Genomic DNA, 10,316 nt, shown 5'->3' with positions numbered 1-10,316 from the left:
ATCCAATGGTTGATTCCTAGCCAAATTCACCATGTCAAACACATCCACATGGTTGGTTTTGCAAAAAAAAGTGTTGGAAATCCCCATCTTTCTAACTATCATATTCTAGTGACTCTCTCTCTCTCTCTGTATATATATATATATAATGGGTTAAAGGTTTCTACAATTGTTTTATGCATGAATGACATAGCAAACTCCTTTTTTTTTGGTTTGATAACCCCATGGATGCAACATGCTGTTTTTAATATGAACTGGCTTTTGAATCATTGGAATCAAACACATGGGCTTTTCTGTGGTCCATAACTGCACCATTTTTTCTCGATTTAAAAAGCATGTTTTTCCATTCATCGAGAAAACTTGAGCTAAGGGTCAATTCCCTGTACATCGACTATGTTGAATACATCCATGAGGTTAGATTGACTCAAAACAACTTGCACCAAGAGATTCTAGCAAGATTGTACCTACAATTGAATGTATTAATTAATTTTGTATATATATATACATGAACTTGTTTTTTAATTGAGAATTTTTTAATATATATAATATAATATTTAATTGGTATAAAAATTAACTACTTAGACAGATAGATAATCCATGTATTTTGTAAATTGTTAGAGATAAAGACTAAAATTTACCGGCCTTCATTGGTCAACTGCAGACCGTTCACCCTCAGAAAATGCCGGCTTGCATCAGAAATCTGAAAACCAAGAAAATTCCCAGAATTGAGGTTGCACATGGAGCATAAAAAAATCCAGTCTCCGGCATTCCAACTAGTAGATGGGAAACTGGGGAAAAATTTTTAAGTGGCATGATTTGGATGGCATCGAAATGCACCCTTAAGAAGGCCAGCATCTGCTTCATTTTGAGGGACATTAATGAAATTACTGTACATAAAGTCATATAACGTCTACCCCATTTATCTTGAAAAGGAAGCCCATGACTTTCATGTCATGCATTCAATGATGCATTTCAACAATAATTTTTGGTTGGACCAAGCATTTGCTTTAGATCCAATTGTCTAGCATCATATATAGGCAGGAGAAGACCATGATCTGGTTAATTTGCATTATAGCACATGGTCATGTCTCCTTCCTGGATTAGGAAAACCATAATATCAAGGTGCAGGCCTTCTTTCAAAAAAAAAAGAAAAGAAATAAATACCAACGGGGCTATGCTTGTCTGGCAGGAGCAGTTAGTGCATGTCACCTTGTGTGGGACGTTGCAAGTTCGAATCTCAATGGTATGGTTGTATAACCGGTAGGAGTCGGTCTAATCCCAGCTTTCTATGTTGAAAAAGAAAAAGAAAAAAAATCAAGGTACTTCCGAGAAAAATCTATCTGCAATTTATTCCAATGATAGTTAACACAGGTTAAAAGTATGCAGCCTCTAAGGCTCGGCAGACCTGGGCAGGTGGGTCAGCTTGAGGCATTCAAATTGAAGGACATCACCAGTTGATACATGGGTTTGAGTCAAGAAAGGATTAGATGCAATGTGATTGCACACTTTAGGCGTGCTACTGCACCTAATGTCCCACCATCATTGGGATACAACGGGTAAGCTGTGGAGCCAACATCAGATGGTGGGCGATCAGGGTATACCAGCACAAAAAAAGTGTGCAATCACATTGCACATGATCTCAATTTCACGTGTCCCTTGTCGTAAGGTCTAATCTGTGGGCAGGGAGAGTACTTGTAGAGTTTTACATCACAGATATCAAAATAAGGCCACAACCAACGTAACACCTCTTAGCCCGGAATGAGAGTACGTATGAATCACAAGGGTGGTTTCTCCTCACCATATATATTTTTTAAAGAAAAATAAAAAACGACTGTAATACCTTTGAGAATATTGGTATTTCACAGACTAACCAGAAGATATTGCAATATTCTTCGCATATTTGCCCACCCTATTTCTGCTGAATTTGAGGGGTTTTCTAATAATTTTGCCTGTCTGCTAAAACGTGAAAACGACTTTCACAACTGAGATTCGCTATTTCAATGTATAGGCGAATCTCAGTTTCAATGTGAGTTTAAAGTCGAGTTTTATTGATATTGTGAGTTTCGCTGAAGGGTAAAATTGTTAGAAATGCTCCCAAATTCAGTTGAAATCGGGCGGTTGAGTATGTTTGAAATATTGCGGTATCTTCTGGCTATTTTATGAAATATCATTATTCGCCGAAGTAGGATGGTCATTTTACGACAAAAAAAAAGGATGAGGTATGCAAAGATGTGGCGTCCCTACATGCATAGTTTGACTACTGCAAGTTGGTTAGGGCAACCTGCCTACCAGCTCATGACCATATTCAAACCTCCCCCCAATTAAAACCAAAACATCAAATATAAAAAAATGAAGACAAAGTATATATATATATATATATATATATATATATATATATATATATATATATATATATATATATATATATATATAAAAGGAACAATCTAGACTCTCTTTGTCTCTCCTATCTTCAACAGTGCTTTCATGTCGTCCATCCTTTCCAATACTCACCTAAAATTATTTTCACCATAGCACTGAATTCATTATCCTCAACGTCACTCCCCCCTAATTATCCAAACCACATCTTTTGGTGCATCCCCCAAGTGGTTGAGGGCCCTCTTTGGCCTGCAACTTGCAGCCCTAAAGTTTACTCTCTCTCTCTCTCTCTCTCTCTCTCTCTCGTCATTTAGTAGGTAGCCTATGATGGTACATGACAAACGTTCACCATGCAGAGAAAAGAAAGGTAGCCTGGTTTTATTAGAGTTGTTATGTGATTGCTTGCTCATTATAGTATGTATTGCTTGCTTGCCCATTTTGAAGGGTTGCTAGTGATCTAGCTTGAGGGGTTTCATCAGATGTGGCTTCAGTTGGTGGCTAAGAAGCTGTTTCCAAGTAGATTCGGAAGCGAAAGTTTTGTGTCAGACTATCAAAGTGATGGAGATAATGCGATGGAATCGCAGGCTCCCCAACAAGTTTCTCGAAGAATGCTGTTTCCTGTTGTGTCTGAGACTGTTAGCATCGATCGCCTGTTTACAGAAGAATACAAGTAAGATATTATTCTCCTCTTGCCCGGTTATTGATGTTCCGTATGACCTAGCTAAGCTAACGACCATAAGGGGGTTGCCCACATTGTCTGGGGCTCGTGGATATGGAGGCCTCCCCCAGTCTCGTGCTTGGGCTACACCCCTCTGAAAGGCGAGCAGATCGCTCTCCGGGGTGGAGCGCAGACCAAGTGCAATGTGATTGTACACTTTTGGTGTGCCGCTGCACCTGATAACCCACCATCTGCTGTTAGGCGGCACAACTGACAGACTATCCCAAAGACTGGGTGTAGAGATGAGCACCCATGGAGTTTTATGAGCCAGGATCAGGTGCCATCGATCAGTGTACCTCTGCACCTGGCTGCCCTCCATCTGCTTTTGGGCCCAACAACTAACAGACTGTCAGCTAAAGATGGAGGGCATCAGGTGCAGCGGCACACTTCAAAGTGTGCCATGTGATGGCACCTGATCCTGGCTTCAGAGTTTTATGCTATTGGGACGGCCACCATTGGTAGAGCAGGGTAAGACTATTGGGGGCAGATCTTTTATCCCGTGTGCGGTTTCTCCATGTAATAAAAAGAAGAAGACTAAGTTAGCAATGAGAGAGAGATTATTTTGAAGTTCTAACGGCATCTTTTTGTTGAATTCCTTGAAGGGTATTTGTGAGTACATGGAACGTAGGGGGGATTCCTCCACCAGAGGATTTGAATTTAGAAGAATGGCTCGACACAAGCAACAGCTCATACGATATTTACGTTCTTGGGTAATCAGCAACTTGCGTTTCCATCAAATTCTAAATCAAATAAGCATTTTGAGTGATTTCTAATTGCTGAATGAGTTTTGGCTTCTTGTAGTTTTCAAGAAATAGTGCCACTCAATGCTGAGAACATTCTGGGAGTCGAGAAGTCAAGCATTTGCATGAAATGGAACGCCTTGGTAAGATCAGCACTCAATAAGAAGCCATCGATTGGTGGGTCCCAAGAACAGAAGAATCAGAAGATACACCCTGTGAAGGAGCAGCTTTTGAATGAAGGGGATACGAGAAGCCGAGAGTTTCAATGCATAGTCAGCAAGCAAATGGTAGGGATCATGGTCTCCGTTTGGGTGAGAAAGAGCCTCCTGAAATTCGTCCTCCATCCGAGCGTCTCTTGCGTTGGTTGCGGGCTCATGGGTTGCCTAGGCAACAAGGTTCTCTCTCTCTCTCTCTCTCTCTCTCTCTATATATATATATATATATATATATATATATATATATATATATATATATATATATATATTAGGCATTAATGAAAGTATGAAACTATTGAATAAAAATCATCAATTTTCATATTTTTTTTTGTAAATTCAGTAGAGAATGAGGGGGATCGAGTGCAATGTGAGTGCACACTTTTAATGTGCTACTACACCTGATCACCATCCATCTTTCTTTGCGATATAATCTGTCAGCTGATCAGGTGTAATGTGATGGAACACTTTTTAATATGCTGTTGCACCTGATCATCATCCATCTTTGTGATACAATCTGTCAGCTGTGGGGCGCATCAGCAGAGAGGGTGGTGATGTGCAGCATCATACCAAAAATGTGCAATCACATTGCACCTGATCTGCCCTCTAGAAAATGGGGTTTGAATAATGTGATGATGACATCTAAACAGGTTTTTGAAGGGATTAGAAATTCAACGGCTCGAATGTACCGAAACATTGCGACAATTTTGCTTTTGTCGTTAGCAAATCATGTTGAACCCATGTGTTGTCAATTGAGTTTTAATACAAATATCACCTATGATTTAAAAAGCTCAATAGCTCTGTGCCTTCATTACTACCATAGTTAGGTCATATTGGAGCAATAGTCATATGCTACCGAACTCCATATGGCTCATCTTTAGCGCCACCAATCAGAAATCTCTTACAGGTAGGTGAAGCAGCTTTGAACACCAAAATCCATCCAAGTTATGCCCATCAAGTGGGATGTCATTTCAATCCAGATGTAACATGCCCAAACGCTGATATCTCTGTTATGGGCCTGCTTTTTTCTTTTCTACTTTTTGCCAAGAACCTAGAGTAGGCCATGGACCACGGTATGAGTACTAGGGTGCTAGGTGTGACAACCCTCAAGTAACCAACTGATCTGGATAAATAGGAAACTACCCTTATCCTTACCATTAGGCATGCACCCAAAGTTGCAAGTGCATTTTTTGCTACATTGGTTACCTTATGGTATCCATAAAGCAGAAATATTCATAGTTGCTACACCCACTTTGTATAATAATAGTGGTCATTTTGAATAACAGGATATTCTTTAATTGTTCTTCAACTCTTACAAGAGAGAAAGAGAGAGAGAGAGAGAGAGAGGCATATTTTCAATAGTTTGAACACACTGGTTACATTTTGACATTTACAAGATGGGAGAAGGCCCCCTTTCCCTGATAAAGATAATAATTTGTCATTTAGAGTACGTTGAGTGCCATCAAAACAAATATACAATTTCAAATTTCCCAACTAGCCCCAAGGGGGGTTGGCGTAGTGGGGTGGGGGCCTTGGCTGCTAGATGAGAAGTCAAGGTTCCATTCTCATGGGTGTCCCCTCTGCGCAAGTCAATGCATAGCATAGGCCCGGGGGCAGGGGTCTTAGCCTCCGAGTTTTACACTGCCGGCACAACAACCGTAGTAGGTATGGCAGGCTGAGCCAATGCTACCAGGTCTTCGTGCCAGGTGAGATTTCTTCGGGTTATAAATTAAAAAAATAAATCCCAACTACTAAGTTTTTTCTAAAAAATTCTTCAAACTTATGAATTTCAACATCCATTTTGAAAGTTCCAAACTCGGATAAAGAGTAAATCCTAAGTTTAAGCGGTTGACAAATGCACGCGTACGTGTGTCTGAGATGCTGGACTTCTAAGGTTTGTGAAAGTGAAAGGTTTATGTGCCTGGGCCACATTTTGGCGTCATGTAAAGCATGATTAAATTCATGATAAAACTCTAAGTTTATGAACATGGCCACATTTCATGACACCCCATGAGATTAGGAAAATTGTGCAGGCCATAATGTACAAGAATGAGCCAGAAAATAATCATTTAACAGCCTTTAAATTAAATAATCAACTGGCTAATCCTTTTATTAATAATTAAACGCAGGGATCAGTTTCTGTCCGGTTCCTTCTACATGGTACGAGCTTCTGCTTTGTGTGTAGTCATCTGGCTTCTGGTGGGAAGGAAGGAGATGAGAGCCACAGAAATTGTGATGCCTCCCGGATCATCTCAAGAACCAGATTTCCTGCTGGTCCTTCTATGGATTTGCCTACAAACATTCGCAGCCACAAGTAAGTGAATAATTGAACCAATCACTGGATGAGTTAGGCTACTCGGACACGAACCGGCCGAGTCGGGTTCGTTTGTTCCGATTCATATCTGAGCGAACTCAGCTATTCCAAGAGTTAATGGTGGCCTTAAGCTCGGTTGAATTGCTTAGATCATGTTTGGGTAGTCACTAATATTAAGTAAATGACATGCTTTTCTTTCTTTTGCCAATGTAGTCGGATTATTTGGTTGGGAGATTTGAATTACCGGATCTCTTTGCCTGAGTTCGAGACCCGATCCCTTGTAGAGAGGCATGATTGGGAGACTTTGCATGAAAGTGACCAGGTACTCTCTCTCTCTCTCTCTCTCTCTCTCTCAAGTCTAATTTGGTGGAAGGACCACGAGTTGTTGACTCTGATAAACTCGAACGATGGACCAGCATAGGAGTTCATTTGCAAAGTGACCCTCTATACTTCTAGATAAAATCTTATGAAAAATTATATGTTTTTCTTATTAAGTTAAGGTTTCATTTGCAATGCGACCAAGTTCATGATCTTTGTGTTGTTTGACATGTCTTCTATACACACCAAAATCATATATTCGCATAGGCTTAAAGCCTTAAGCAATTTGGAAAACGACAATTATATCCTCTCGAATGAGCGGATATAATTTCATATATAGACTATTCACTATAAATTATTATTGCCTTACCTAACTTTTTCATGGACAAAAATAGAAATTGATTATGAACAGGATGACAACAGTGTTTTGGCACTCTTAAATGGCAATATTACCCTAAAACTTATTGAAATTTTCCATTTGACATGTGAAGCTCAAGGTGGAGCTCTCTCAGGGTGGAGTTTTCCAAGGCTGGCATGAAGGAATCATTGAGTTTGCTCCAACTTATAAGTATTCTCCTGATTCGGACCAGTACTACGGATGGCAACAAAGTGGAATCAGAGAAAAGACGCGTGCCCCTGCATGGTAATTTTTTTGCTTTCTCCCATTTTATTCTAAGAAATTTTCACTGTGGTATCAGTGAAAATGGACTACTACTTACCATCTATTCATGAATTTTATTACATCACTTAGATCTTATAATGCAACAATGTTGAACACCAGTTGTTTAAAGGATTTATATGTTAGGATAAAAGAAACTGAAGTGGCTTTCCTTGCCGCAATTTAAGCACTTAGTGCCAATAAAATCATTTATAGGGTGATTATTGCATGCATCAATAGGCTTCCTTTTTTTTCCTTTCGTCGTTTCTCATGGAAACAGGTTTTCACTATGCATGTCAAAAGACGAACCTCATGTTAAGATAAATTTCTTCTTTATTAAGAACCCCAAGAAATTTTATCTTTTGTTTATAAGAAATTATTGACTTGAACCTTTTCCTTTGGTAGGTGTGATAGGATACTGTGGTATGGGAAGGGTATAAAGCAAAACAAGTATGAGAGAGGAGAGAGCAAACTTTCAGATCATAGACCAGTTCGTGCCACTTTTACCATAAGCGCGGAGATCATCAATAGCATTAAAACCATGGAGGGCTTCTTCTCATCAGCAAGATATGAAATAATAGAGAGCTGTCTTGAATGTACTGGAAATAATGGATTTGATGATTCAAATAGCAGATTTAGAAATTAACTTTAAAGTTGTTCTTCCCTCTTATTTATGTCAACAAAGGGGTGAAAATGCAGTGCTTTGTTTGTAAAACATATGCATTATATTAGACAATCAGCTTTCATAGTGTAAAAACCTAACATTACCATAAAGTATCAAATTCATGATCCAAATGGTGTTTCCTAGCAATCAACCATGCCGAACACATCTGCAGGGTCAGATTTGCGAAACACAACCCCAAAACACCCGTTTGCTCGCAGTAGGCTAGAAAAGTAATAGACATCTCTCTCTCTCTCTCTCTCTCTCTCTCTCTATATATATATATATATATATATATATATATATATATATATATATATATATATATATATATACCTTGTAAACCTTTTTTGTTCATTGGTTTCCATTGATGTTATAGATAATTGCAAAAGGTTAATTGGCCTAATTGAGCTAACCACACATCTGAGGCATCCAAAGGGCACAAATTAAAACAAAAATCAATAGAATAAAGATCTTCTCAAAGGATCAAGCCCTTACATATTAATGTCATCTTATCTGGATGATTGTAGAAACAGCTGTTGATATGAGATATATGGGTTTTATCTATTGAATCTGAGGCCCACCTAACCCATCATATTTATCTTTGATGACAGAATATCTAGCTATACTGCAAAGTTCGGTGATGTGGATAAATGCATTCTCATTTCAAATTGTCTGAAGCATGATTGCCATTCCTAAACAAACTGATGTAGCTCTTGAAGGGTCTAGCTCGGCCTACAGTTCGAAGGATAATGCTACGAAATTGCTTTTCATATGTAAATTATTTTTAAAATATTGGAGATGAAATGACCTTGATGGAAGAGAAGCAGCTTTCAATCATGAAAGAAGCTCTAGTTTAAGTAAATTTTTAAAAAATAGTAATTGTGAAATATATTAATGAAATCTTTGTCTTTATTCACCTATAGTCAAATTACTAGAAATACAAGATGGCGGTGACAGAGGGGCTCACACATGGTTCATAGAAACTTCCAGATAACAGTGTCAGCATATGTGTCTGTTATGTGTGAAACAGACGGGATCCACAAGAACTTCTTTGTTCATAGCCCTTATGAAAAGCTGGTAGAGTAAAGTATAATATAAGCTGACGTGGTAGCTGTGAGCCTGTGAGGCTCACAAAAATCTACATGAAATCTCTTGGTTTGTGGCCACAGATTTTTCTTAGTTTTATATTTAGAAGATATCTTTTGAATGGCTGTCAAAGAAGGAAAAACTTGCCCCCACAGCCTGTCCATCACATCAATCTCTTCTGCCAACAATAAACAAAGCAAGGTTGAGTTTGGTTTGTGGTATTTTTAAAGAGGTTGTTAGTGGCTCATTCTACGATAAGTCAACCATGAAACAGCAAGGTATCCATTCAGCTTGTGGAAGGTTAGTGGTTAGACCTTGGGAAGTAAACTGCTGAACGTTCATTAATTATACCCTAGGAAATTCTAGGGTTTCTGATGTAAACCACAAGTATATATGGGAATCTCTCTCTCTCTCTATATATATATATATATATATAATGAAAACCCTACAATCCTATCCACTTATTGTGGACTGTCTACATCGGGGGGCAGGTTAGGTCCCGATCGATTATCGTGTGGCATTCAGTCGGATGTACGGGTGCACCATACACCGCCATACATCCTCACCTGCAGAATGTAGGATGGTGTACAACACACCCGTACACTCAACTGAGCACCACGCAGCGATCAGTCGGGACCTCAGAACACGCATTGTAGCTACAGTGCATGTTTCGGGGAGAACACACAACAACACCCTCTCATGGAGTCTACATCTACCATATAAGGCATCTCTAAGCCTAACTTCTCGTTTCTCTTCTCTCACTCTTGTGCCTCCTTCGAGATTTATTGTCTCTCTACCCTCACTGTCATTCTCTTCTCTCATTGTCGAGAACGTCCCTCATCGCACCTTTCTCGAGCTCTCTCGTCTCTCTCTCTCACTCTCACTCTCACTCACCACGCCTCCCTCCTCACACATTGTGGATGCTCCCAATTCATCTCTCGCTGGTGCCCCTCACCTACCTCCCTCCTGCGACCCGCACCTAGCCTCAGTAGGTAAAGTTTTTGATTTCTCTGTTCAGTCCTATTTTTTCTGTCTCCCCCCTCTCTCTTTGCTCATTTTTATTGTTGTTCATTCTTGGAGTTTTAGATTTTTTTTTTCGATTTCTCAGTTTTTTCTCATTTGTTGTTGTTGATGCTACCTTACTATTCATAAGTATAGGGCTAACTTATCCTTCCACGGGCAAACCCTTTGTTATATGAAATTATTATTGTTGTTTTTTTTAATATCAGACAA

At 39.2% G+C, this 10,316-nt stretch overlaps 1 protein-coding gene across 2 annotated transcripts; it reads left to right on the top strand.

Moving 5' to 3' along the window:
- The first annotated feature begins 2,688 nt into the window (after positions 1–2,688).
- On the top strand, positions 2,689–8,789 carry LOC149816264 (type IV inositol polyphosphate 5-phosphatase 9-like). 2 transcript variants are annotated; one of them, XM_089987418.1, is made up of 8 exons: positions 2,689–2,740; positions 2,818–3,043; positions 3,694–3,801; positions 3,893–4,226; positions 6,173–6,357; positions 6,571–6,679; positions 7,167–7,318; positions 8,609–8,789. In XM_089987418.1, coding segments are annotated over exons 2-8 (1,080 nt in total). In that variant the 5' UTR covers positions 2,689–2,740; positions 2,818–2,852; the 3' UTR covers positions 8,610–8,789. The 2 variants fall into 2 exon arrangements, with proteins under 2 accessions (XP_089843544.1, XP_089843542.1); XM_089987416.1 differs by lacking the exon at positions 8,609–8,789 and adding an exon at positions 7,739–8,128.
- The last annotated feature ends 1,527 nt before the right edge of the window (positions 8,790–10,316 follow it).

The sequence above is a fragment of the Nuphar pumila genome, chromosome 14 (assembly GCF_984573655.1).
Source record: "Nuphar pumila chromosome 14, dmNupPumi1.hap1.1, whole genome shotgun sequence".
In the NCBI taxonomy this organism is placed as follows: domain Eukaryota; kingdom Viridiplantae; phylum Streptophyta; class Magnoliopsida; order Nymphaeales; family Nymphaeaceae; genus Nuphar; species Nuphar pumila.
Note: the sequence above shows the minus strand (reverse complement) of the source record. Positions and strands in the feature narration are given on the sequence as shown.

Excerpts from the sequence above, each read along its gene's own strand:
- LOC149816264 (XM_089987416.1), top strand. The coding sequence starts at position 2,853 with ATGTGGCTTCAGTTGGTGGCTAAGAAGCTGTTTCCAAGTAGATTCGGA. Across the intron at positions 3,044-3,693 it reads CTGTTTACAGAAGAATACAA|GGTATTTGTGAGTACATGGA; the intron begins GTAAGATATTAT and ends AATTCCTTGAAG. Across the intron at positions 6,680-7,166 it reads CTTTGCATGAAAGTGACCAG|CTCAAGGTGGAGCTCTCTCA; the intron begins GTACTCTCTCTC and ends TGACATGTGAAG.